This window comes from Lepidochelys kempii, chromosome 9 (assembly GCF_965140265.1).
Source record: "Lepidochelys kempii isolate rLepKem1 chromosome 9, rLepKem1.hap2, whole genome shotgun sequence".
NCBI lineage: Eukaryota > Metazoa > Chordata > Testudines > Cheloniidae > Lepidochelys > Lepidochelys kempii.
The window spans coordinates 83,108,426-83,136,368 of NC_133264.1; the positions used below are offsets into that span (position 1 = coordinate 83,108,426).

General features: G+C 46.9%; 1 protein-coding gene across 1 annotated transcript; it reads left to right on the forward strand.

The window, feature by feature from the left end:
* The first annotated feature begins 669 nt into the window (after positions 1-669).
* Positions 670-27,883, forward strand: PGK1 (phosphoglycerate kinase 1). The gene is made up of 11 exons (XM_073361153.1): positions 670-841; positions 6,351-6,401; positions 8,354-8,509; positions 8,625-8,769; positions 10,330-10,433; positions 13,570-13,689; positions 22,465-22,579; positions 23,292-23,471; positions 25,142-25,319; positions 25,589-25,687; positions 27,411-27,883. Exons 1-11 carry the CDS (start codon positions 777-779, stop codon positions 27,449-27,451), a joined length of 1,254 nt encoding a protein of 417 aa, XP_073217254.1. The 5' UTR covers positions 670-776; the 3' UTR covers positions 27,452-27,883.
* The last annotated feature ends 60 nt before the right edge of the window (positions 27,884-27,943 follow it).

Consider the following 27,943-nt stretch of genomic DNA (forward strand, 5'->3'; position numbering starts at 1 on the left):
GGGTCAGCGCCAAGGGACTGGTTGGGGATTATAAAACATATCCATTCCTCTCGCCAGTGTTTCCTCCCTAACATCCTGGCGTGGCGGATGAGATCATAATGGGCAACGTGAAGGCAAATGTGCAGCTGGTGGTTTTAAAAGGTCATTGTGCAGCGGTAGGCTTGAGTTGGCGCATACTTTCTCCAGTAACCTGCCCCTGGCAACCTCTGGTCTGATAGGAGGAGGAGCAATATTGCTCAGAACTGGGAGCCATGGGAGGGGAGTCGGATGCAAGGGGCCAGAGGTGAAACGCATGGCAGCATGTTACTGCCTATCCTCCAGTGGGTGCGTGGGGATGTTACAAGGGGTCCAGGCCTAGCAATGCACAGAGTAGGCCGCCACAGGGTGCACTTGAATCCCCATTTTCCCAAAGCAGGGGAAAGGGGCGGCCCTACAGCCCGCGTCACCGAGAGCCGGACCCCCCGCGCCCCGCCCCTCAGGCGGCCATGTTCCCGCCCTCGGTGAGCTAGGGCTCCGTGCGGGACGTGACCGCCCAACCCAGGCAGGCTCCGCCTCCCGAGGAGGCGGCCGCTTCTCGCTGATTGACGGGCGGCCCGGCCAGTTGCCTGACGCGGCGCGGCCGGGTGCCCAATGGGCTCCGGGCGGGGGGCGGGCCGGTTCTGCCGCCTCCCCAGGGTGACCCAGGCGCCGGGCAGAGCGTGACGGGCTGCGGCAGGGAGAGCAGCGGGCGGCGGATCTGGGGCGCGTTGGGCAGGACGGAGCCAGCGGCGGGCACGATGTCTCTCTCCACCAAGCTCACCTTGGACAAGGTGGATGTGAAGGGCAAGCGGGTGATCATGAGGTGAGGAGCCGGGCTGGGCAGGGCTCCGTGGTGGAGGCAGCCGGCTCCGGCGGCAGGGAGTGAGTGGGGCCCGCTTGGATGAGGGAGACTCGCCCCCATCCAGCTCCTGTCCGGCCAGGCCGGCCCAGGTGTGAGACAGGGTCTCCTCCGGGCCGCCTGCTCCCGGGCAGGGTGACTGCGGCCGGCCTTCTCCAGAGGGCTGCCTTGGTAATGTCACTCGCCAAGCCCAGCCGGGCATTCAGAAATCAGGCGTCACTCCCCCCCCATGAGATTGGATCAAAAATGATGAGCTTCTGAAATACAGAGTCCAGATTCTTTTTTCTTTTGGGTTCCGGTGTTTCAGCTTTTTACATGGGTTCGGGGCACGTTTTTCCAGGTTTTCTCCACAGCCACGAGGGCCAGAAATTTTTTCTCTCTCTCTCTCTCTCTCTCTTTTTAAATTAAAGTAAGGTTCTTAGGACTCCAGCAGCTGGAGCTTTACGTAAGGCATCAAGTAGCACACGCTTTGGCAACAGCCAGTCGTTCTTCACGCTCCTTTTTTTTTTTTTTTTTTTTTTTTTTAAAATGTTACCCTCATGAGTGTGCCAAAAATCTGTAAAAGGTCTGTGTGTGATTGAGAATGAGGTTATGGTTCCAATCAGCGACCCAGTAAATTTCAGGGATTTATTCTAATGGTCTCAGTACACGTTCCTAAAAAAGACAGGGCATTAAAAAAAAAAAAATCCCCCCCTCCCCCTTCCAAATCTAGCAACCACGTGTTGGTTCATATTTTACTTGGGCCCAGCTTCATGAAACTGCAGCAGCTTGTGTGAGTGATGCGTCAGTGAGCAGACTCCTCTCTAGGGCATGTGGTGCGATGTGTGCCTGTGATTGTGACACACACCAATGGGATCGGCTTTAGGAAAGGTGGATAGGGTATCTTTTTTTTTTTTTTCCTGTTAGAATTGTATTCAGGAGGCATTTCAAACTGTATAAGGACATTTTGGAAAAATAAAATTAGTTCTAATTTTCACTCAGGCTGTTCCTGGGGGTTTGACATAAATTGCACTGGTCTGTCTTTGTCAACTGTCTAAGTGGGCCATCTTCATTATCACTACAAAAGTTTTTTTTCTCCTGATAATAGCTCATCTTAATTAGTCTCTTACAGTTTGAATGGCAACTTCTACTTTTTCTCTGTGTGTGTGTGTGTGTGTGTATAATCTTCTTACTATATGTTCCATTCTGTGCATCCGATGAAGTGGGCTGTAGCCCACAAAAGCTTATGCTCTAATAAATTTGTTAGTCTTTAAGGTGGCACATGTACTTCTGTTCTTTTTGTGGATACAGACTAACACGGCTGCTACTCTGAAACCTGTGTTAAAAATGTATTCCGTTTAACCAGCAGGCAATCATTTACATGCTTTTTTTTTTTTTTTATTAGTCCAACAAACTTTTCTGTGGATTTTCTTTAAATGCCCTTTATCAGCCTGGTGATGGAATACTGTGAATTCTAATCTGAATAAGATGGAATGAAATAGATATGTTTCCTTTTAGGAAGTTTATGATTGACAGGCAGGGATGTGAGTTCACCTGGCAAAAGTTTATGGGATAGCCCTCTGATGGCTCTGAATATCCATTCTGACATAGGAACATGTATAGATCTTGCACTGCTTACCCAGGGGACTGAAATTTCAGGCTATAAATGTACGGATATTTGCTTAAATTGCACCCCCCCCTTTAAACTAGACCAGTTGTTCCAATAAACAACTGAAAATGAATTCATTGCTGTTAACTGAATAACGATGATTCCTGTTAGCACAACTAGAGAGTCTCATTGAATTGTTGGTGCATTGCACTTCCTGATATCAGACTCTTAAACAGGAAATTCAGTTGGCCTTTATAGAAATCAATTTTAAGCCTGACCTGGGAATTGGTACACTAGGCACTGTGAACTCTTTTGGTACACTAGTGCTTTAAGGCACATCTGCATGCACGTACCTGCATGCACGTAAGCTTTAGATTTTGTTCTTTCTAGGGCAAAGGCTTTTCCCAAGGTCATCTCAACATAACAAGTGCATACCACTTAATTTAGTGCATGAGTGGCAGGTGGAATGTAATGGCCATACCACTAACTTCCTTTGTGCCTGCTCCTAGTCTGTAAAAATGATTTTTTTTTCCCCTCTGTGAAATACCTTGTGTACTTCTGTTTTCAAATAATTCAGCAAGATTTTGGCTGTCTGGAGGCTGGTATTGCCAGATGGACAGAAGAAACTCAAGCAAAGAGAACCCAAAATGCATCCTGGTTCATTTCCCAAATACAGAAGAACAAGAATTTCAGTCTTTTTTTTTTTTTAACCACTTACTATTTGACCAGTTTTTCCTGTGACGTGTTTTAGGGTACAACCCTGCATTGGCAGAAGATGAACTGGCTGATAGAATCTAGTAAAATCAGAGGGTCTCCATTATTAACTTCTGTGATTTAAGAAATAAGGTGTTGTTTTAAAAGTGATTCATTTGGTACCTTATGAAGAAATTGACTCATTTGATCAAAGGCTTGCATGTTTACCAATTTAGTGTGGTACTTGGTCTTTCCTTTCTATGTCCACTGTACCAAAGGCTTTAAATGTCTTTCCTACTTCTCTCCCCTTTGAATTGTGGGGTCGATACAATCAATCAACCGTCCAAAGTCTGCTGAGTGATATGCATTCATCATCTGAGGTGAAATATTTCAAGTCACCCAAATAATCCTAAACTCACTTTAGTTTTTGCTTGATTACCATCCTTCTAACACAATATTGCTGCTAATTTTTTAAATATGTCTGTACCATAACAAGGCTGCTAAACGGAAATACAAAATTGCAGACAAGATGTCAGGGTTGATCTGTGTTTTTTGTCTGTAGCACATTTCTCTGAAAAGAATTAGCTTGTCTTCTAATTGATACTGAATTTAACAATTTTTTTTTTTAACTCCTGTTCACTCTGATAATTTTTGGTGTACGTGTATATATACCCCACCCGTCTTTCAGTGCTAATGCAAAAGGGTAGGAGCCCTAAGCAAAACTGGTGGTTTAGTGACTTCCATAAGTCTTACATTTATTCGGTTTAAGGAGCAATCTGGTTTCTTTGTCTATTAGCTGTAAGGCTGCAGAGGGAGGCAATGGTGGACTGGAGACTTTGCTAAGCAAATTGTTCATTTGCTTCATGATTGTAAAACAGTGACAGTGTTATGGTGGTGGGGGTTTTTTTTTGTTTGTTTTATTGGTCTGTTGTACCATGGGCTGCCAGTTCAATTCTTTCTGCTCAGCTACTCCTATTTTGCTTGGAGCTTTTAAAGATCTGGCCTCATGCATTTTTTACTAAGCACACTGCAGAGAAAAATGCATGCAGCCTGCTGGATTTTGGGACCATTTCATATTATGACACACAAACTCCAGGGTAATATCTCATTTACTCATCCAGATGCTGGGATACTGCTTTTACAGAGTAAAAGTTACCATTTTCCCCAAAATTAAAAGGCTTTGCTCATTAGTCATCATGCTTCAGCAACGTTTTCCTGTCAGAATTGCTGGAAGTAAAAGCAAAGAGAGGGCTGCTCTCATTAAGTTCAAACATTCTCTGTCATTCTGGCATCCTGTGAATAAGTTCTGCCTTCAGTTATTATGCAACACAACTTCCTGTCATGCCTTAGCTTATGGGTACTAGTATGCTAGACAGAAATGGCAGAAACTCCTCCCTTTTCTCTCACCATCTGGCCAATGTGCTGTTGGGAAATTACCCTCCAAATCCACATGAGATCTGCTGAAGAGAATGCAAGAAAGCTCAAGTAACTAACCACAGAAAGAATAGGGATAATTAAGGAGCTTATAAATAATAAATTAAGTGCACAGCACAGTACACCAATGGGACCAACAAAAAATCACAGGCCTCTGCTTTGAAAATCCTGTGATTGAAAGACCTGAGTGCATACAGAATAAATGGAAGAGATCAGAGTTGCAGGCAATATCTGGAATACTTCATGGAATCCTTCTGCTTTCCACCACGCACCCACAGAGGTATTATAGAGGCCCTGATGGAGTAACCAGGATTGTTTTATTTTCTTCCCTCTCTTTACCCTGCAGTATTAAGGCCCCTGATCGTAATTGTTCTGGGAATGTGGTTTCCTAAGGATGTTTTATCATTGCTGCTGACTTAGCTGGAGAACTGCAGTCTGCAGAGCCAATTAATCTTTCATATCAGCTCACTAGCTGAGCATCAACTTACCTTTTCAGTGGGCGCCAGAGCAAAAGTCTAAATTGGGCAGGGAGGAGGAAGTAATGGTACTCTTCCAAGCCCTGCCCAGTTGTGTTACCAAAATGCGATGCTACTCTCAGTACATTGTGCAGGTCCTAGTAAGGAGGAGGGATGATTGTTGTGTGACTTGATCAGTAATAAAATTGTAAGCAGTGTTTACCACATAAATGTAAACAATAGGCTTCAGAGTTAACACACTGAGATGAGTGGGGAAGGACACACTATTCAAAGCTTCTATTTCAGGCTGACTGCAGACATAGGCAGAGATAATAAATTGGTTTTTTTTTTTTTTTGTTAGAAGATGCTTTATGACTAACTGTTGGGTCTGGAAGATTCTGAGAGAAGTAGAAAATGAATCTTGGCATCCTGCTGGAGAAATGGAGTTTTGAGAGCAATTTTCAAAGGCGCCTAACTTCCGTTGAAAGTCAGTGGAAACTAGGCACCTAGCTTGCCATTCATCTTTAAACATCTCCCTCTTTACTTGTGCCTGCCTCCACTTCAGTGGAAGAGTCTGCATAGTAACTTCCAAAGAGCAAGAAACTAGCTGATGTTTCATAAAGCTTTTTCCTCCCCATTGAGAATAAACTGTGTTGTTGGGGTTTCATAACATGGGGCCTGATAGTGCATATAGTACTCTTGTTGATATCAAACCATCAGACCCATGGGAGTTAGCTTTATGGAAGGCTTGCAGGTTTGGCTCTAATGCTCAAGATATTCAATGCAAAGTTAAATATATTATTATTATTACAATAATATTGCATAATTTTGCAGTCCTCTTTTTCCTGGCTCAGATGCGGTCATGCCTTTACGTGTAGTCACATTGCATGATTCTTTTAACCACGTTCATGATTTTTTATAACTAAACACGGTGATGACATGCTATAGTTTACCTTAAGCTTCCATGCTCTTTTTTTCTTTCTCTTATAACAATGTAATTTTCATGGATACTAATGTTTACTCACAAGTGGCAGCATCCATTGAATCCATAAGAAGAGATTTAATGTAACTTTTTTTTGTTCCCTTCCTGCCTTCTACACCCTGGCTACTGTGACCTCACTATTCTGATGTTTTCAGTCACATACCAGTTTCATGTTGAGACTTGCTCTACATTAGGGTAGAACTGAAAACCTTGCACTTCAGTGAGCTCTTGAATTGCTTTCCTAATTAGCAAGTTCCCCACCTCTTTTTAAAGGAAATCAGTTATTTGCAATTGAGCTTAAAACATTTTTTTTTCTTTTAGGGTTGATTTCAATGTTCCAATGAAGAACAACAAAATAACAAACAACCAAAGGTAAGACTCTTCTTAAAATCCAAGTAGAAGCCTTGATGGCCCTGTCCATACTAAGGACACATTATACTATACAGTTCAGCTCCAATGGCATTAGCAATGATGTGTTAGTGTGGTTAGGCCACCAGCTGCTACCACTATGTCATCTAAATTGTCCTGGAGAAAGCCTAACTCCGAAACATTAATAAAAATGCCTGTGGCTGTCAACAACCCATCTATACTAGAGATCAGATTAGCCACTGCTGGTGTTAGCAATAGTGGGACATTTGTAAAAAAATTTCCCTAGCAGAGACCAAAGCCTTTGCTTCCACGCTAAACATGGTTGCAATGTTATAACTGTCAAGAAACTGTGTTTTCCCTGGCTGTATTCTCATGTGAGAATCTGCTAGAGTTGACATGGGGTGCCAAAGGCACCTCTCCTCTCACTCAACCACATCAATGTTTTGAAAATGATTGTTTTGCAGATATAGAAGGGGACAACTGATGTACAAAACATGCTGTATGTCATTTTGGTTGACCCCAGTTGGTGCAGGTGGGATCTTAGTTCTAATCAAGGAAACAGTTGTTCGGGACATTAAGATCAAATGGCTAGTTGTTTTGCTTGTCTTTGTAACTGTTCCAGCACCTACAGACAGATACTAGCCCTGTTTACACTAGTATATTTTTGATAAATTTTCCCACCATTACTACCGGCCATCTGCAGGGATTAGGAAGGGGTCCACCCCCCAGTGTATTTGTGCAGGAGGGGGAATCCCTTCCTCTGAAGCATCAGGATAGCCATGGCTGGAGATGGGACCAGGTATCCTCTTTCTCAAGTGCTTGGTCATTGGTTCTTGCTCACATGCTCGGGGTCTAACTGATCAGTATGTGTGGGGACAGAAGGAATTTTCCCTAGGTCAGATTGACAGGGACCTTGAGAAAGGCAAAACCCCCAGTCGTGTGTGGGTTCAGGTCACTTGCCAGGATTATCTGGGCATATCTTGCTTAATCATTTCTCTGCCACTGTGGTGGCCTTGGGCACTGGTGTACCTCGGTCCCTCCTATTTTCTGTCTGGGGCACATCATAGTTTCCTATGGGATGTAATACTTTGATCACATTTCACTTGTTGGATTTAGTGTGCAGTTCCAGGGTGATGCTGGTGGTTAGTGACATACCAGAGGTCAGGCTAAATGATCTGGTGGTCCCTTTTGGCCTTAAACTCTGTGACTCTATTGGTTCAGCTTCTAGGGCAACAGTGGGGTGGGGGGTGCTAGTTTCTGTAAGGTGCAGTGTCTACTGGCGTTCTAACCATGAACAACTATCAGGGTTAGATGATGTACATAAAACTCCTGTGCCCTGTCTACAGTAGAAGATAGCAGCAGTTCAGCTACTGAAAAATGGGTAGAAATCTAGTAGTGCAGATTGTACTTACTGTTTCTGAAGCTGTTAGACATGTCCATACTCGGTTCATCTTGCAACTAGAGTTATACCAGTGCACTCTGGGACTCCTGAAGCTCCCCATAGTGCCGTTGCTGTGATTGCATGCTACTGGATAATCTCCACATGCAAAGTTCTACCTTATGGGCTCCTGGATGTTAAGATCAACCATACCAATCATTATAACCAGTGCCTGTTGCAGACCTATGGAGGGGCTGGATATCCCATATGGTGTAGTATTGTTGGTAATGCCGTGCAGTGTTTTAAGAATAAGGATGGATTTTACAAATGTCTGAGGGAAACATGTGGTGGACTTTCCCCGTCATGTAATAATGTCTTCTTGCAATTTGTTCAGATGAGAACCTATTTCTGCTGTTTCTCTCTTCAGCTTGCCCTTATTTCTGTTAGAGGTCGCTCCCAGCAGATATGCTTCAAGGAGTCTGCTTCCCATGCTTAATGGCCAACAAGTTCAGTTCTCTGGGAGCTCAAATTGAACCCCTTACGAACTTCTCTTCTGTCATTTTCTTTGTGGTTACAGAATCAAGGCAGCTGTCCCTAGCATCAAGCACTGCTTGGATCATGGCACCAAATCTGTGGTTCTGATGAGTCATCTGGGCCGACCTGATGGAGTCCCTATGCCTGACAAATTCTCCTTGGCACCAGTGGTTGGAGAACTTGAAGCATTGATTGGCAGGTAAAGTTTTATAGCTGTTGAGTTTATGCAGGCTCTCGCTATAAATGGATCTTATAAGAAAAGATGTTGTTGATGTCAGTTAGATGCATCTGTGTGTCTTGACTCGTGCTTCCAGGAAGGTCTTGTTTCTGAAGGACTGTGTGGGTCCAGAGGTGGAGAAGGCCTGTGCTGATCCTCCAACTGGCTCCATCATCCTCTTGGAAAACCTCCGATTCCATGTAGAAGAAGAGGGGAAAGGGAAAGATGCTTCAGGGAACAAGGTGAGACATCTCATTTTTAACTCAGTTGTGTCTTTCCCTTATTCACTATTGTAGGGCAAGCAGGAGTGACAAGGGGCTGTGTGGGATATTTTATAGAATGTGTTTAGAAAGACTCTGATATAGCTGGCAGCATTTACTCTCCAAATGCCTGTTTGAAAGGCACTAATACGATAATGATATTGAGTGACCATATTGACAGGTAAAAAATTGAAAGATCATGTTGATGCCAGGAGCTCAGGATGAAGGCGCAGTAGCGGGCACTGTTATAAAGGGAGGAGCAGAGCGAAGGGTTATGGGGAAGCTACTGGCTGCAGCTGAAGGGTTTTTATTTTGGGATGTGAACAGGAGAAAATATAGTATGGAAGGAGAGAATTTATTGCCTCTTTGTAACTGTGAGAACCATGTGTCCATTTCAGTCTTATTTCTAGGGGTACTAATGGGTTGTTTAACTACTGTATTGTACTAGCACTCTGAAATACCTTGAATAAGACTGCTTTCCCATCAGCAACCATACAGGGTCCGTGCTGCCTTGTACCTCTGACATTTTCTTGAAGGTCAGGAAGAGCACTTGCTCTCAGATGGTTTCTTTTCTTAGCATTGGTGACCCCATTAGCCAGGCAGGCTTTGGCTCCCTTCAGATACAGTGCATGGAGTGGAATGCTGATGTACAGTATGGTGCCCTTTATAGCCTGACACACAAGACTCTAGCTTAGAAAAAATAGCCTGGCGTGCAAGTGAGCCTCTGAAAAGAGGGTGCTCCCATTATGGGCACTAAGAAGCCGTGAACGGCTGGTATTTCTTGCCACAACCTAACTCTTGGAAGACAATATGTCTTATACTGAGAGGGCCAGACTCGTTTCCTTCCGAAAGAAATAATTGTCTGCACTTATTCCAACTTCGGTCTCTAACTGGCTGACTACATGCTGTAGCATATCAACAGGGGCACAGACAATGGAGTGTGACAGTAAAGGAGGATGTGGCAGGCTTGGTTCTTATCCCAACAGAATGAAAATCGATGCTGCAGTAACAGTGATATTACTAATCTGTGGCCCTGTGGGGCTATTGGTGATTTCTGGTGCACACTGAACATGATGGGAAATCTCTGAAGCTTGTTAAGCACATCACTCTGCAGCGAAGTCTACATCTAGATCCATCTCCTGTTCTGCTTCTAGCAATTATTGGCTCTGAATAGCACTTAAATTGGTCAACTTGGGAGCTACTGATAGCATTTGTCTAAAATCTGAAATTCTTTTTTGGCGTCCCTTCTTCTCAGCCCACAAGAGCAAAATGGTTTGTCTCTGTCATGAATATTAAACTCAGTTAAAATCTCTTGTTGCCAGTGGTTGGGCTGGAAAAGAGGCTATGAGATAAGTCCTGACCAGTATCAAAAAGCTGTCTTCTAGGTCATGGGTACTAACAAGCTTCTCAGATGTTCCCTACTTTCAGTAGTTCGATTTGTAGACCCAAAATGAACAACTGAGTCTGCTTTGCAATTATTTGTTGCAGAACTGCTGGTTCATATTGTAACTAAGTAACACAAACTTGTCTTTATCTCCTCAGATCAAGGCTGAGCCTGCAAAGGTGGATGCTTTCAGAGCTTCTCTTTCTAAACTGGGAGATGTTTATATCAATGATGCTTTTGGAACTGCCCACCGAGCTCACAGGTATGTTAACCACCTTCTGCAGGCAGTGGTACAGAATATCTGTCCTTTGGATTCACTCTGGATATGCGAGTTTGCTTAGTCCTGGTCTTCTATACTAGCAAGGTGTCCTGAACAGCACTGCAAAGGGAATTTTCAGATTAGCAACTGCAACTCAACTCTGATAAAGTTTGAAATTTGCATGTTGAGTACCCCTAGTCGTTCAAAAATGGATATAAATCTTCAGGAAAATGAAGCCTGCTGGGGCTGTGATTTGGGGGGGATCCAAATATAGAATCATAGAAATGTAAGGCTGAAAGGGATCTTGAGAAGTCAAGTCCAGCCTTCTGTGCTGAGGCAGGACCCAGTAAATCTTGACCCTCCTTGACAAGTGTTTGTCTAACCTGTTATTTAAAACCTCCAAAGATGGGGATTCCACAACCTCCTTTAAGAAAAGGAGTACTTGTGGCACCTTAGAGACTAACCAATTTATTTGAGCATAAGCTTTCGTGAGCTACAGCTCACTTCATCGGCTGCATACTGTGGAAAGTGTAGAAGATCTTTTTATACACACAAAGCATGAAAAAATACCTCCTCCCATCCCACTCTCCTACTGGTAACAGCTTATCTAAAGTGATCACTCTCCTTACAATGTGTATTTCCCCTTGTTTTTTCCTACCCCGCCCCCTCCTCAGTTCTTGTTAAACCCTGGATTTGTGCTGGAAATGGCCCAACTTGATTATCATATACATTGTAAGGAGAGGTTTCAGAGTAACAGCCGTGTTAGTCTGTATTCGCAAAAAGAAAAGGAGTACTTGTGGCACCTTAGAGACTAACCTCCTTTGGAAGCTTATTCCAGTGCTTAACTACTCTAATAGCTAGAAAGTTTTTCCTAATATCTAACCTAAATCTCCCTTGCTGCAGATTCAGCCCAGTATTACTTGCCCTATTTTCAGTGGACATGGAGAGCAGTTCTCTTTATAACAGCCCTTAACATACCTGAAGACTGTTATCAGGTTGCCCCTCAGTCTTCTGTTCTCAGGACTAAACATGCCCAGTTTTTAACCTTTCCCCACAGGTCAGATTTGCTAAACCTTTTCTCATTTTTGTTGCAGTCCTATGGACTCTGCCCACTTTGACATCTTTCTTAAAGTGTGGCACCCAGAATTGGACACAGTACTCCAGCTGAGGCCTCACCAGTACTGAGTAGAGCGAAACAATTACCTCCTGTGTCTTACACATGACACTCCTGTTAGTGCACTCCAGAATGATATTAGCCTTTTTTTATATCTGCATCACACTGATTCCTATTCAATTTGTGATACAGTATAACCCCCAATCTTGTTCAGTAGTATTACTGCATAACCAGTTATTCCCCATTTTGTAATTTGTGCATTTAATTTTTTTCCCTCCGAAGTGAAGTACTTTGTGCTTGTCTTTATTGAATTTCATCTTGTTGATTTCAGACCAGTTCTCTAGTTTGTCAAGTTTGTTTGGAATTCTAGCCCTATCCTCCAGCGTGCTTGCAACCTCTCCCAGCTCAGTGTCATCCACATATCTTATAAGCGTAGTCTCCTCTCTGTTATCTAAGTTTAAATACGGACTTTTCCTGACCCAGGATTGACACTTGTAGAACCCCACTCAATATGTTCTCCCCGTTGACAGTGAACCATTGAGCATGGTCTGTGACGCAGTTGTGCACCCACCTTATAGTAATTTCATCTGAACTGCATTTTTTTGTTTTGCTTATGAGAATGTCATATGGGACTGTGTCAGAAGCCTTACTGAAATCAAGATTGATCACATCTACTCCTTCCTCCCTATCCACTAGGCCAGGTTGTTTTGGCATGATCTGTTCTTGACAAATTCATGCTGGCTATTCCTTGTAACCCTATTATCCTCTAGGTGCTTACAAATTCATTGTATAATAATTTGCTCCAGTATCTTTCCAGGTACCGAAGACCTGCTGAGCTTCCCACCACATGGGAAATGTACATACAGCTTTACTTTCAATAGCCTTGTGACATTATTTCTGGATGTATGCTGAGAAATCCCCAGTTCCATTGTCAGCTAACTAAGTTTAGTCTTGAATGACATAGTCCATGCAGCTTTTACCCATACCCATGAACCCTTTCTGAGCAAATGGCTGAATTTAACCTAGCTACCGTATAGTCGAGTCCTGTTCATTTTGTAGCTATTTAGAGTTTACCTCTTATAATAATTGGCAAGCATATGAACTTTGAACTGACTTTTAGGCTATTGAAACTTAAATCACTTGAGAGACAAAATGGGTGAGGACTTTTATTGCACCAACTTCTGTTGGTGGAAGGTACAAGCTTTTGAAAGCTCTTCTTCAGGTCTGGAGAAGAAAGCAGAGGGTCTGGCCAGATAAAAGTTCAGACAGATTGTTAAGCAGAAGAGATAATGCATATTGGAAATGGTCACTTGAAACGGAGTGGGCAAGTGGGGGTTAGACTGTTATGCATAAAGAGTTTGAAGTGGGCAATTAAAGGGTAGCAGGCTGTGTGTGTGTGACAAATTTTTGTAATGAGCCAAAAACCAGTGTCTCTGTTAGTACATGGTGTTTTGGTGTCTAGCAGACTTGTTTTAAGTTCCCAGGCTAGCCTTTTGAAAGTGTTGTACACGTTTCCCTTGAAGACAAGCAGTGAAAGATGGGGCATAGAGTTAAGATCACTTGGCTAGGACTTCTCTAGACTATCAGGCAAACAACTCTGTAATCCTTTGCCCTAAAGATTGAAACTTAGTTCAGCAGACATCCACATGTGTGGGGTGTGCATATATACATGCGCAAACTCCAGGGAGGGCCTGCTTGCTGGGCTTTATTTCATAATCCAGGGCTATGTGAAGATGAATCTGCTTTTATTTTTGTTATTCCCACCCCAGAATTTCAGGTGTTGGCCCTTGCATGTCAAACGGTCCATGCAAAAATTCTCTGAGCTATCTACAGAACACTAAACACAGTAAGATTAGACTCATGTGTGGTCATTATTCAGCAACAAGAGATCTGTATGAAAACAAAGGGTTAACATATGCTGCTGTGGACATTAAAGGTCCCCTGGCAGTAGGAATGTTAGGATTTTGCTGTTGGATGGCTCTTCTACAGATTACAGAACTCTTTTTCCCCCTTTTGATTCCACAGCTCCATGGTAGGCGTTAATCTGCCTCAGAAAGCTGCTGGTTTCCTGATGAAGAAAGAACTGGATTACTTTGCAAAGGCTCTGGAGAGTCCGGAGAGGCCCTTCTTGGCAATCCTTGGGGGGTAAGAGCCAAAAGTGTATCTTACATGCACTATTTCATTTTAACACACACCCACTTGAGTGTAGAGTGAATGAACAGTTCTACCAGTTTGTGTTGTGAACAAGAATTGTTTTCTTCCTAAGCAAAAAATGGTGTGCAAATCTTGAGTCCCATGTAATTCACACCTTACAGAGGAGCTGACTGGCTCTGTCCATTCCAGTGTTGCTGGCAGGCTCTGTTTGAATACTGTGCTAGTTTTTTAGCTGCCCTAATCAGAGTAAGGGTATGTCTACGCTGCCCACGTTACAGTGCGGCCGTGGCCGCCTGTGACGTGGGCAGCATAGACACACTTTATTGCCAGGGGAGAGCTCTCCCGGCGATTTAAAAAAACAAACCACCACCGTGAACAAGGGGTAAAGCGCTATCTATCCTGGCGCTTTTAGTGCGAAAACTTCTGTCACTCGGGGATGTTTTTTCAAACCCCTGAACGACTAAAGTTTTAGCGCTGAAAATGGCAGTGTAGACACAGTCTTAGCCAGCAGCATTATGCTGTGCAAATGAACCAGAAGAGCTTTTAGATGTAAACAATGGCCTTGATACAGAAGGTTGTCAGTTAGTGACCTTTCTACTGGGGTTCAGAGTACAGACCTAATGCAAACTCAACGTCTCTTTCTGTAAGTTGACACTACCTGTCATTATGCAACTGTGACCTACTGTAGTTAGATTCACTTCAGCTCTTTACAGGCAATTAATGTACAAAGACTTTCCCCGGGGGGACAGCTGTTGAGTAACTAGGAGTAATCTCCCCATGTGCTGCTTATTCTTGTGGTATGTGTGCGCGCTTTTCAGGCTGGCATGTTGGTTCTGCCAGGGTCGCTTTGACCCTGAGGAATGAATAAAAACACAGTGTAGACACCTGGCTAAGTGATATGAGACTTGGACTCTGCGTAGCCTCTTGTGGTCCAGTACGACATGATTATTAAATAACATGAACACTCGTATTCTCTTCTGAGATTCCACTTACTCCTGCTTCTCGTTCTGCCCAAAAATTTAACCTGTTTCTTAAGAAATACTGTTTTATTTATAGAATATAAAAAGCTCAAACTTCCATTGTTTGTTCTTCATAACATGACCTGGGCTTAGCAACGCTCTCAGCAATGCTGCCTTTATTGACACCCTTCAGAATCTTAGTCACATCTTGCCTTCTGTTATATGCACATGCCAGTCTAGGAGAGCGATAGGAGCTGCATACACAACACCAATGGCAGCATTTGGCCTGAATGGTTCTTTCAGAATTAAAGGGAGCAGTGCTTTAGTTCTTGGTAGTGGAAGCTCCTGCTCAAGTTGCATCTTGAAGGGACAGATTATCAGAACATCAAGGATATTGATGAAATCAAGAGATCACACTACAAATAAGACCATAAGAATGGCTGTACTGGGTCACACTAATGGTCCGTCTAGCCCAGTGTCCTGTGTTCTGACTGGCTGATGCCAGGTGCTTTCAAGGAAACCAACAGAACAGGGAAGTCATCAAGTGATCCATCTCCTGTCATCCAGTCCCAGCAACTAGCAGTCAGAGGTTTAGGGACACCCACTGCATGGGGTTGCATTCCTGACTGTCTTGGCTAATAGCTAAGGCAGCGAGTTTGTCATAGAGGTCACGGATTCTGTGACTTTCCCTGACTTCTGCAGTGGCTGGTGCGCCTGGCTCAGGGGTAGCTCATGCAGCCCCTGTGCCAGATGCCCTGGCTGCTGCTGGGGCAGTCTCGGGCCACCGTGTCTCCTCCCCAAGCAGCCAGGCTGCCCCCCCCCCCAGGCCGCCGCCCCCTTCCTCCCCCCCCAGTTCTGTTCACTATTATTTTTAGTAAAAGTCATGGACAGGCCATGGGCCATGAATTTTTGTTTACTGCCTGGGACCTGTCCGTGACTTTTACTAAAAATACCCCTGACTAAAACGTAGCCTTACTAATAGCTGTTGATGGTCCTCTCCTCCATGAACTTATCTAATTCTTTTTTGAACCCAGTTATAGTTTTGGCTTTCACAGTCTCCCCTGGCAACCAGTTCCACAGGTTGACTATGTTGTGTGAAGAAGTATTTCCTTTTGCTTGCTTTAAACCTGCTGCCTATTAATTTCATTGGGTGCCCCCTAGTTCTTGTGTTGTGAAGGGGTAAATAACACTTCCATATTCACTTTCTCCACACCATTCATGATTTTATAGATCTCTATCATATTCCCCCTTAATCGTCTTTTTTCCAAGCCAGAAAGTCCCAGTCTTTTTAATCTCTCCTCATATGGAAGCTGTTCCATACCCTTAATCATTTTTGTTGCCCTTCTCTGTACTTTTTCTGTTTCTAATATATCTCTTTGGAAATGGGATGACCAAAACTGCACGTAGCATTCAAGATATGGGCGTACCATGGATTTATGTGGTGACATGCTATTTACTGTCTTCTTATCTGTCCCTTTCCTAATGGTTCCTAACATTCTGTTAGCATTTTTGACTGCTGCTGCACACTGAGCAAATGTTTTCAGAGACCTATGCACGATGACTCCAAGGTCTCTTGCTTGAGTGGTAACAGCTAATTTAGACCCTGTCATTTTTAATGTTCTTGTCACATGCATCTTCTTCCAGCTTGGGACTGCTGCTGGCTGCACAGGGCATGGGACTTCTATATGACCTGGTTGCTGGTTTGCTCTTTGGCCCTGTGTACCCTACAAAACTTGCCCACCAGTTCAGCTGCAACAGTGTTAGCAACATTAGGAGGCCAGCTGCTTAAAATGGTGTTGGCACCAGTGCACTGTCTGTGCTGTGGCTCCTGGTGATGTAATGTCTGTGGAGTTGAACTGGGGTTGGCAATAGTGGGGTAAATCCCTAATGTAGACAAGCCCTCTGTTAGAGAAGAAAATCTGCAACACTTGTGTGACGATGTGACTCAGCAGGGAGGGGGGAGTGTTGACCTGGGAATGTGCCCTGGGGAGGGGAGACCTGAGAGCCTGTCACCTGAGCCAGGAGGGGGAGGGGGAGGTGACACCTCCGCCCAGGAATGTGAACAGAGGCTGCAGCAGGGAACCTGCTGGGTGGGTTTAGTTTCAGTTTGGGGCTGGGTGGAGGAACACAGGGAACCCCAGGGCTGGGGTCTAAGCTCCCTGCTCCCCCAGAAGGACGTGATTGAGGGGTCCTGGTTGTACCCACAAGCTCTGTTTGGGACTGTTCCTGTTGTCCAATAAACCTTCTGTTTTACTGGCTGGCTGAGAGTCTCAGTGGATCCCAGGAAGAGGGGTGCAGGGCCTGGACTCCCCCACACTCCGTGACAACTGGTGGCAGCGGTGGGATGTACTGCACCCCGTGAACGGCGCTTCCTGCAGTAAGTGACTGAGGAGCAGTGGGGCCCCGGCTGCGGTGAGTGCGGGGGGACCCAAGACTGCAAGGAGCTTTGATAAGTGCTTCCTGGCCCAGCGGAAGGAGGGGGAGGACATGGATAGCTTCCTGACGGCCTTTGAGAATGCCTGTGAGCTGCACAGGGTTGACCCTGCAGACAGGCTCCAGTTTCTCACCCCCTTACTGGACCCCAAAGCCGTGGAGGTGTACAGCCGAATGACAGGGGCGGAGGCAGGGGACTATGAACTGTTCAAACAGGCCCTGCTCCGTGAGTTTGGGCTGACCCCCGAGATGTACCGGAGAAGGTTCCGGAGTCAGCGTAAAACGCCTGAGGTCACCTACCTACAACTGGCCAACCGGATGCAGGGGTATGCCCGCAAGTGGACAGCTGGGGCCCGAGCTAAAGAGGACCTGCTGGACCTAATCGTACTGGAGCAGCTGTATGAACAGTGCCCTTCCGACCTGAGGCTGTGGTTGGTGGACAAAAAGCTCGAGAACCCCCAGCACGCAGGGCAGCTGGCCGACGAGTTTGTGAACAGTCGGTCAGGGGGTAGCCGGGAGGAGCCCCAAAAGAACAGGCCCCCCCCGATGCAGAGAGAGAGTCACCAGGGAGCCTCCCAGCGGGGAAATAGGGAGAACCCCCTCCCAAGGGGAACGCCTGGCGTCGGGCCCCTCCGACCTGCTCGAGGGGACCAACGTGACCTGAGCTGCTATCACTGTGGCCAGAGAGGCCACGTACGGTCCCAGTGCCCCGGGCTCAGGGACAGACTGAGCAGACCCAACCTACCCAGGGTTAACTGGGTAGGGACCCAGCTGGACGAGGGGCAGACGACCCAGGAAAGGGGGCCTACCAGTTTACCACCTGCCCCGGAGGGAAGAGTACCCCAGGCCAGCTCCACCAGAGGGCTGGAGGCTCTGGACTCAGGGTGCTCAGTTTACAGGGTGGGCGCGGGGCTGTCCCTCCGGAGAGAGTGCCTTGTTCCCCTGGAGGTGGATGGGAGGAAGGTCAATGGATACTGGGATACGGGCGCGGAGGTGACGCTGGCCCGGCCCGAGGTGGTGGCCCCAGATCGGGTGGTGCCCAACACCTATCTGACCCTGACAGGGGTGGGCGGGACCCCATTTAAGGTGCCCGTGGCAAGGGTACACCTGAAATGGGGGGCCAAGGAGGGCCCCAAGGATGTGGGGGTACACCACCATTTGCCCACTGAAGTTTTGATGGGGGGAGACCTAGAGGACTGGCCAAGCAAGCCCCAGGCCGCCCTGGTTGTGACGCGTAGCCAGAGCCGGCGAGGGGCACTGCGCCCTGACCTCGGGGAGGGTATCACACCGGAGGCGCAGGACCCTACCCTGGTGGGGAGGGAGGGCCGAGGGGCACGGCTTAGAGAGGCGGAGGCCTCAGACCTGGCCAGCGAGAGGGAACCGGGCCCCGTCCCTGCCCCAGCTGCTGAGTTCCAGGCCGAGTTGAGGAAAGACCCCTCCTTGCGGAAGCTCAGGGACCTGGCCGACCTCAGGGTGGTACGGACCATGAGGAGAGGCTGCCAGGAGAGGTTCCTGTGGGAGAAGGGGTTCCTGTACCGAGAATGGGCTCCCACAAGGGAAGTAGAGTCCTGTGGGATCAGGAGGCAGCTGGTGGTCCCCCAGAAGTATCGCCGCAGGCTCCTGCACCTGGCCCATGACATCCCCCTCGCAGGGCACCAGGGAATCCGGCGCACCCGGCAGAGGTTGCTACAGAACTTTTACTGGCCCGGGGTCTTTACCACGGTCCGGCAGTATTGCCGATCCTGTGACCCCTGTCAGAGGGTGGGGAAGGCCCGGGACAAGGGGAAAGCGGCTTTGAGACCTTTGCCCATCATAGAGGAGCCTTTCCAGAAGGTGGCCATGGACATCGTGGGGCCTCTCAGCAAGACGACCCGGTCGGGGAAGAAATACATTCTGGTGGTGGTAGATTTTGCCACCCGCTACCCCGAGGCAGTGCCCTTAGCTTCCATTGAAGCCGACACCGTGGCCGATGCGCTCCTGACCATTTTCAGCCGAGTGGGGTTCCCCAAGGAAGTCTTGACAGACCAAGGCTCCAACTTCATGTCGGCCCTGCTCCGGTGCTTGTGGGAGAAATGTGGGGTCCGGCACGACTGGGCCTCAGCGTATCACCCCCAGTCCAATGGGCTGGTGGAGAGGTTTAACGGGACGCTAAAGATGATGCTGAAAACCTTTATGAACCAGCACCCGCAGGACTGGGACAAGTACTTACCTCACCTGCTGTTCGCATACAGGGAGGTGCCCCAGGAGTCTACCGGATTTTCGCCTTTCGAACTGTTATATGGCAGGAGGGTGAGGGGCCCCCTGGACCTGATGAGAGACGAGTGGGAGGGGAAGGCCACTCCCGATGGAGAGTCAGTGGTGGAGTATGTCCTGATCTTCCGAGAGAGACTGGCTGAACTCATGGGCCTGGCCAGGGAGAATCTGGCCAGAGCCCAGAGGAAGCAGAAGGTCTGGTATGACCGCACGGCACGGGCCCGTGCCTACGCCACCGGGGATCAGGTGATGGTTCTCATCCCAGTGAGAAAGAACAAACTACAGGCCGCCTGGGAGGGCCCTTTCAAGGTCGTCAAGCAGCTCAATGAGGTAAACTATGTGGTGGAGCTGTCAAACCGGGCGCACCACCGCCGGGTGTACCATGTGAATATGATGAAGCCATATTATGCCAGGGGGAATGTGGTGTTGGCCGTGTGTGGACAGTGGGAAGAGCAGGGAGATGACCCTTTAGTAGATCTATTCCCTGGGACCAGAGCTGGTTTCCCCCTGGAAACAATTCCCCTCTCGGGTCAGCTAACCCCTGCCCAGCAAGCTGAGGTCAGGGAGGTGCTGCATCCGTACCGACAGCTGTTTTCCAACCAGCCTGGACGCACTAATCTGACTGTCCACCGGGTGCAGACAGGGTCGCACCCGCCGATAAGATGCTCCCCCTTCCGAGTCACAGGGAAAACTGCTCAGGACCTGGAAAGAGAGGTCCGGGACATGCTGGCTTTGGGGGTGATCCAGCCATCTGCCAGCCCTTGGGCCTCGCCGGTGGTGCTGGTCCCCAAAAAGGACGGGTCGGTCCGGTTCTGTGTGGACTATCGGAAGCTCAATGCCATCACTGTATCTGATGCCTACCCCATGCCCAGGCCGGACGAGCTCCTAGACAAGCTGGGAGGAGCTCGGTACCTCACCACCATGGACCTTACAAAGGGCTACTGGCAAGTGCCGCTGGATGCAGATGCCCGACTGAAATCGGCCTTTATCACCCCTCTGGGGCTCTATGAGTTCCTGACCCTGCCTTTCGGCCTCAAGGGAGCGCCGGCCACCTTCCAGCGCCTAGTGGACCAGCTCCTGAGGGGGATGGAGAGTTTTGCCGTGGCGTATATTGATGACATCTGTGTCTTTAGCCAGACCTGGGAGGACCACGTGTCCCAGGTTAGACAAGTGCTGGACCGACTCCAGGGGGCTGGGCTGACTGTAAAAGCGGAGAAGTGCAAGGTGGGGATGGCGGAAGTATCTTACCTGGGCCATCGGGTGGGGAGCGGCCGCCTAAAGCCGGAACCAGCCAAGGTGGAGGTGATCAGAGACTGGCCCGCTCCCCACACCAAAAAGCAGGTCCAAGCCTTTATTGGGATGGCAGGATACTACCGAAGATTTGTGCCCCACTTTAGCGCCATAGCCACCCCCATCACTGAGCTATGCAAGAAGGGAAAGCCAGACAAGGTGGTCTGGACCGAGCAGTGCCAGGAGGCTTTCCGGGCGCTGAAGGAGGCTCTGGTCAGTGGCCCAGTTCTGGCAAACCCAGACTTTGACAAGCCCTTTGTGGTGTTCACCGACGCCTCAGACACGGGACTGGGGGCGGTCTTAATGCAGGAGGATGAAAAGGGGGAGAGACACCCCATCGTGTACCTGAGCAAGAAGTTGCTACCCCGGGAGCAACACTACGCGGCCATCGAGAAGGAGTGCCTGGCCATGGTGTGGGCCCTCAAGAAACTAGAGCCCTATCTCTTCGGGCGACACTTCACTGTCTACACCGACCACTCTCCCCTGACCTGGCTGCACCAGATGAAAGGAGCCAACGCCAAGCTCCTGAGATGGAGCCTGCTCCTGCAGGATTACGACATGGACGTGGTCCACGTGAAGGGAAGTGCCAACCTGATAGCGGATGCGCTGTCCCGGAGAGGGGGCCCCGAACTTCCCCAGGTCACTGGTCAGCGTGACCCCGCTCAGTTCAGTCTCGAAGGGGGGAGAGATGTGACGATGTGACTCAGCAGGGAGGGGGGAGTGTTGACCTGGGAATGTGCCCTGGGGAGGGGAGACCTGAGAGCCTGTCACCTGAGCCAGGAGGGGGAGGGGGAGGTGACACCTCCGCCCAGGAATGTGAACAGAGGCTGCAGCAGGGAACCTGCTGGGTGGGTTTAGTTTCAGTTTGGGGCTGGGTGGAGGAACACAGGGAACCCCAGGGCTGGGGTCTAAGCTCCCTGCTCCCCCAGAAGGACGTGATTGAGGGGTCCTGGTTGTACCCACAAGCTCTGTTTGGGACTGTTCCTGTTGTCCAATAAACCTTCTGTTTTACTGGCTGGCTGAGAGTCTCAGTGGATCCCAGGAAGAGGGGTGCAGGGCCTGGACTCCCCCACACTCCGTGACAACTTGGTATTAAAGAGAGGGGAGAGCATGGGTTCACGTGGTGCCATCTCTGAAATTTTAGTATTATGGACACTGTCATAGCATTGTGATCTGAAACTTATGCCTAAAATAGACTCCTTTTCTTTTTGGGGGAGAGGGATTCTGTACTGGCTTTGATCTTGAAGCAGTTCAAGTAGCTTGAAGGTGGCTTTTTCTGCTGTAATTCTAACTTAATGGAGTGGTAGTGCTGGGCTAATTACATAAACTGAGCATCAGGGGCCAGTGTGAGATCACAGTGGATTATGCATTAGCTGCAGTCAAGAACTCTGATGTTCTAATCCCGGTTCTGCTGCTATCTTTCTGGGAAGCCTGGCAAGTGTCACTTTTTCTCCCCAGTTTGTAAAATGGGAATTGTAGCCGCTACATGGGTGTGGTGAGGCTTGAATAGGTAATGTTTATACAGTGATATGAAAATATTAAGTGCTGAATATTTATCTCCTAGGAGTTGCTGCCAGTGCTGTTGTAGTATTACTCCCTGATTTTGTTATACCAGCTGTTGCAGGATGGCCTTGAGATGTAAAGCCTGGAGCATATCGGGCTGAGTTTTGCAATTCTTGGGTGGCTAAAATGGCTCTGTCTTGCATGTTGTTACCTCCTGCAAGGTACAAAGATCCAGGAAAAATGCACTGCTTAAATCAAAAAAATCCTGCTCAAATAGTGTTATGTCTAACTATATTACTTGCTTTCTCTTCCTCTCTCCTCCCACCAGAGCTAAAGTTCAGGATAAGATTCAGCTCATCAATAACATGTTGGATCAAGTCAATGAGATGATCATTGGTGGTGGAATGGCTTTCACTTTTCTCAAAGTACTCAACAATATGGAGGTATGAAACCAGCAGTTCTGCCTGTTTTAGGGGGAGGAGGAGGGAGGCCAGGTGCTTGCACTAGATCATTCTCTCTCCCTTCTCCTGGAGTTCAGAACTGAAAGTTCATAATCTAACTCGAGAACAAATGTAATACTGAGTGGTCTCAATTTGCCAGCATTATGGGGGCCTATCGCTGAGGTCTGGATGCTGTCAAGGAATGAATAATAATTTGAAAGTAAGTACTTGTGGGCTTGGGCGACGCTCAGCCCTGTACAGAGAGCCAGCAACAAAGGCCTCCAGTGTCAGCCGTCAGAAAAGGAATTCTGTGGGGCAAAGGACTCATGCTGACCCTCAGCCCAGGGGTGAATTTCTCTCCTAAAGCACATATTAGGTATATCTCCACTGCAATAAAAGACCCATGGCATTGCTATGGCTAGGTCAATTGACTTGGGCTTGTGAGACTCGGGCTACTGTGCTATACAATTGCAGTCGGTCTGTAGTCTGGGCTCTGACACCCCACGAGGTGTCTACACTGCTGTTTTTATCCCTAAGCCCAAATCAGTAAGCCTGGACTCTGATACTTGGTATCACGGTGTAGATAGCCCCTTGGAGCCTCAAAACAAGCTTTCCCTGCTGCTTCAGATTAGTAGACCCATAGCAACCCCTCCATAGTGATTGAAAGCTGAAAGAAATTCTTTTCAAATATCCCACCACACTCTTCCTCCTCTAGATTGGCAATTCTCTGTTTGATGAAGAGGGATCAAAGATCATCAAGGACCTGATGGCCAAGGCTGAGAAGAATGGTGTGAGGATCACTCTGCCCGTTGACTTTATTACTGCAGATAAATTTGATGAGAATGCGCAAAGTGGGGAAGCCACTGTGGCCTCAGGGATCCCTGCTGGCTGGATGGTAGGTGTAATAGATTCATAGATTCCAAGGCCAGAAGGGACCATTGCAACGATCTAGTCCAGAGGTGGGGAAACTAAGGCCTGCAGGTCACATCCGGCCTGCAGGACCATCCTGTCCAGCCCCTGAGTTCTTGGCCCGGGAGGCTCGCCCCCGGATTCTCCCCCGCAGTCCCCCCTCCCCCACAGCCTCAGCTCACTGCTCCGCCAGCACAAGGCAGAGCCCGGCCTGACCCGGTGCTCTGTGCTGCGCAGCGTAGCTGGATGTCCTGGTGCAGCCATGCTGCCAGCCACCGGTGCTCCAGACAGCGTGGTAAGGGGGCAGGGGAGTTCGGGGGGGGGGGGGGGGGGCAGGGGTGTGGATGGGGGTCGGGGTGGTCAGAGGGTGAGGTTGAATGGGAGCAGGGGTCCCGGGGAGGGCAGTCAGGAAGGAGCAGGGGGTTGGATGGGGTGGACGGGGGAAGTTAGGGGCAGGGTGTCTGGGGGCAGTCAAGGAGAAGGGGTGGTTGGATGGGGCAGGGATCCTGGGTGGGGGAGGGAAGAGTCAGGAAGGAGAGGGGGGTTGGATGGGGCGGCAGGGGGCAGTTTGGGGCGAGGGGTCTGGGGGTGGTCAGGGGACTGAGAGCAGGGGGTGTGGATGGGGCAGGGGTCCCCTGGGTGGCCATCAGGGAACGGCAGGGGTTGGATGGGGCGGGCCATGCCTGGCTGTTTAGGGAGGCACAGCCTTCCCTAACTGGCCCTCCATACAATTTCAGAAACCTGATGCGGCCCTCAGGCCAAAAAGTTTGCCCGCCCCATCTAGTCTAATCTCCTGTATAGCACAAGCCATAAATCTTCCCCAAAATAATTCCTTTTTGAACTGGAGCATTTTTTTAATGGTTAAGTAACCTCCCTGTTAAAAATTTACACCTTATTTCCAGTCTCACTAAATAAACTAGGGAAAGTACATTGGGGAGAGGATGAGCATCTTTTCTAAGATTCTGTGCAGGAAGCTTGTGCATGTACTCAGCCGTGTAGTGTATATTGACTAAATAAGTTGTGAAAATGTGTGTCTTGTCTTGCATTTTTAAGTATAAATCTTGAGTAACTTGTCCGATACTAAGATGAAAAAAATAAAATTCCTTTTAAAACCTTCTGATTTCAGATCAGAGAGGTTCTGCATAAAATAGGGGATGTGCAATTTCCGTATTTAGACTTATAGTGAATGGCAAAGACTGTTCTCCAAGGCTCTGAGTGCTTTAACTTTCTTTTCAAATGACTGTTCATAATAAGAGAAATACCACAGCAGGCTTCACCATATAGCAGTAACAGCTAGCAATTTCCTCCTAGTTCCTCAATATTCACTGCCTGGGGAGGGGGGGAAAGCTCTCACCTCTTATCCAATCTGTTGCTGTTCCTGCACTAGCAATGAGCTTACTGTGTTATAAATAAGTTCACTAGTCCTTGTCCCAAGGAGGTGACTGTGTCTTTCAGACTGACACCGATCAGATGTGGCTAGCACCTGTCAGGCTGATGTGACTGAGAGGTGGTGCAGGAATCTCTGATTTAGTGAGGGTGTGTGTGTGTGTGGTGTGTTTTTTTTTTTTTTTTAAATTATTTAAGGAAGCTACCTATATGTGGGTGATTTCTGATGAAGCTGTACAGTAATTGCATCCATGTTCTCTTACCTGTTAGGGCTTGGATTGCGGTCCTGAAAGTACTAAGAAGTTTGTGGAAGCTGTGGGCAGGGCCAAGCAAATTGTGTGGAATGGTCCAGTTGGTGTATTTGAGTGGGAAAAGTTTGCCAAAGCAACCAAAGCACTGATGGATAAAGTTGTGGAAGTTACTGGCAAGGGTTGCATCACCATTATTGGTAAGATTTTGGGTCGATATATTATAAGTTGCTGCTTGCTGGCATCGAGTTACAAAGTGATTGTAAAATCTCATGCTCTTCCTTAAGGGACTGTTCAGTTCTGCTCTGGCAGCAAGTGTGGCCTTGAAGGGTGCTGGAGCACACTGCTGCGGTAGACTCAGCTGACACACAGCCTTGAGAGGAAGAGCAGATTCTTCCATGCCAGCTTTCTCTTAGTTGGATGAATTTAAATTTCCTTCGATCTATAATTAATTTGCTTTGTTTAACAGGTGGTGGAGACACTGCTACTGCCTGTGCTAAATGGAACACCGAGGATCTAGTCAGCCATGTCAGCACCGGAGGTGGTGCCAGCTTGGAACTTCTAGAGGGTAACTTCTTTCCTTCTGTTAATCTAGTTCAGAAACTGAGGGGGGGGAGTAGCTCTGCCGGTTCTCAGCTAGCCTGGGGCTTACTTTGGGGTGGCATAGTAATGTAATGTGTCCCTTGTATTTCACTGGCCATAGGATGTGCTTTGTCACTACCTTTGAGATACCTAGTGACTTTTTTATTTTAAATGCTACTTTCATTCCTTACTCTACTCCCTTTCCTTTCCTCTTTTCTTCCAGTACTATTCTAAAAACAGTTTCTCATTCCAGAAGGGGCAGAAATGAATTGGTAGAAACTAAAACACACTATTTTAAGAGCTCACCTTTGTTTTTTTTAAACTCCTGGCCATGCCTTTGCTCCCCCCATCCCCATTCTTTTTAAAAAGGAAAAATGTAAACATACTAAGAGGCTTTGTCTCAGATGCTAACACCAGGAATAGTTAGTTAATCCTTGTAATAGTTCTTTAAAGGGTTTCATGAAGCAACTGATGTAAAAAGGCTGAATAGTCTGTACTTCTAGCCAAAATTTACAGTAGCTTTAGAACATTCTTTTAAACTATCCACTCATTTTATGGTGCCCTCTAGTGGTCACTTAGAATTGTACACTAGTAGATTTGAAAGTTTAAAATAGTGAGAATTTATAGGACTCTTTTATGGGGGTTGTATTGTACTGTGAATGGGTTTTCATTTCCTCTGATGATTAGCTGTTTCCCAATATGTGTAAATTCTCTAGTGCTGTCACATACTGTATAAAAGAGAAGCCACAATAGATAGTAGTGCCGTTCAGCGGTTGTATGCTAGACAGGGCTTTTGTTTCTGTTGCCTAGGGAGTAATGGTGAAGGGAAAAAATGCAAATTGCTGGAAGGGGCACTGTGCAGCTGACTTACTTGAAAGGACAAAGTTGTTTAGTTTTGGCCCAAATGTAGGTTTTGTATGTACAGTCTCTAAATGTAATGAACCCCTAACTGATTTGAAATACTTAAGCGTTGTGAACACTAGTGAGCTCTTTAAAAATCAACTATTGCAGCATTGTACTACAGCATAAGAATAAGACTGACTCAACGAAAGTGAAACCAAATAGTCTATTTTCATCCTCAAAACCAAATGAGGTGCAGGAGTAAAATGGCATAAACAGTGGGAAAAATTAGATTTTTTGAAAAAAATCCTGTACTTCAGTAATATGGTATTTAACACAAGTTGTGGGGTTTTTGTTTCGTTTTGTTTTAAATAAAGGCTTGTAATGTTAACTCCCCACAAAATCCCTTTCCATTTCCAGGTCTGCAGGTCACCTATGATTCAAAAATATGGAACAGCATCAACGGCCAGATCCAAAGCCCATTGCAGTCAATGGGAGTCTTTCCATTGAATTCAATGGGCTTTGGATTAGATCGTAAGAGGGACTTGGATAGAATTGTACAAGCCATGTTAATTGAGCAGAGGAATCTTGACTTTTTACCTTTCATGTAAAGGGATTTTCTGTTTTCATATGAATACAGTTGTGTATCAGATGTTCATTGGCACTTTAATGTGTGTTTGCTCATATAAAGCAGCTAAGTATAACACTAATAGCTACAAAAATTAACGGGTATGTGGGGTTAGTGTCCTCTTGCAGCTCAATCGTGACTGATTTGTTAAAATGTTGCAAGATGCTAGGTTAAACTTTTATTTTTATTATTATTTTTTAAAGTAAACCTAACTTTCCTTGGGTTTTTAAATTGCTAACAGGTAAAGTTCTTCCTGGTGTAAATGCTCTAAGCAATGTGTAATGGACAGAACGCTTCCCCAGTATGTTCCTGTGCACAGCTCCTAACCATCAACACTGCTGCGCTTCTGTATCTCAACTCTGCAAGAGGCAGATCACAGAATGTAAACCGAAATTAGATGGCATTATGAGACGAGGACAACGGAGGTGGCTTGAGTCTACAGTTTACATGATGTGGATTTGTCCACGGTTATCCCACTTGAACTAATGTAGTGCGTTAAATTGTTGGTGTTAATTTAGAGTGTATATATTTATATTTTGCCTCTTAAAGAGATTAACCCTTATTAAATGTCTGTTTCTCAAAATAGATTGCTGCATTAAGCTTGCTCAGTGTTTTTAGCAGCTGTTTTTTGTCACTTGACACAGTTCAAAAACATTTTTTTTGTTTTTGAGATTGACTGTAATAGCTGCTGAATAAATGTGTCAGTGCTCACCAGTTGGTGTGTGTTCCTTCCTTCACGTAGTCACCTGCACAAGAATGCACTCATCTAAAGCT

Excerpts from the sequence above, each read along its gene's own strand:
- PGK1 (XM_073361153.1), top strand. The coding sequence starts at position 777 with ATGTCTCTCTCCACCAAGCTCACCTTGGACAAGGTGGATGTGAAGGGC. Across the intron at positions 13,690-22,464 it reads TTCTTGGCAATCCTTGGGGG|AGCTAAAGTTCAGGATAAGA; the intron begins GTAAGAGCCAAA and ends TCCTCCCACCAG. Across the intron at positions 25,320-25,588 it reads GGGTTGCATCACCATTATTG|GTGGTGGAGACACTGCTACT; the intron begins GTAAGATTTTGG and ends TTTGTTTAACAG.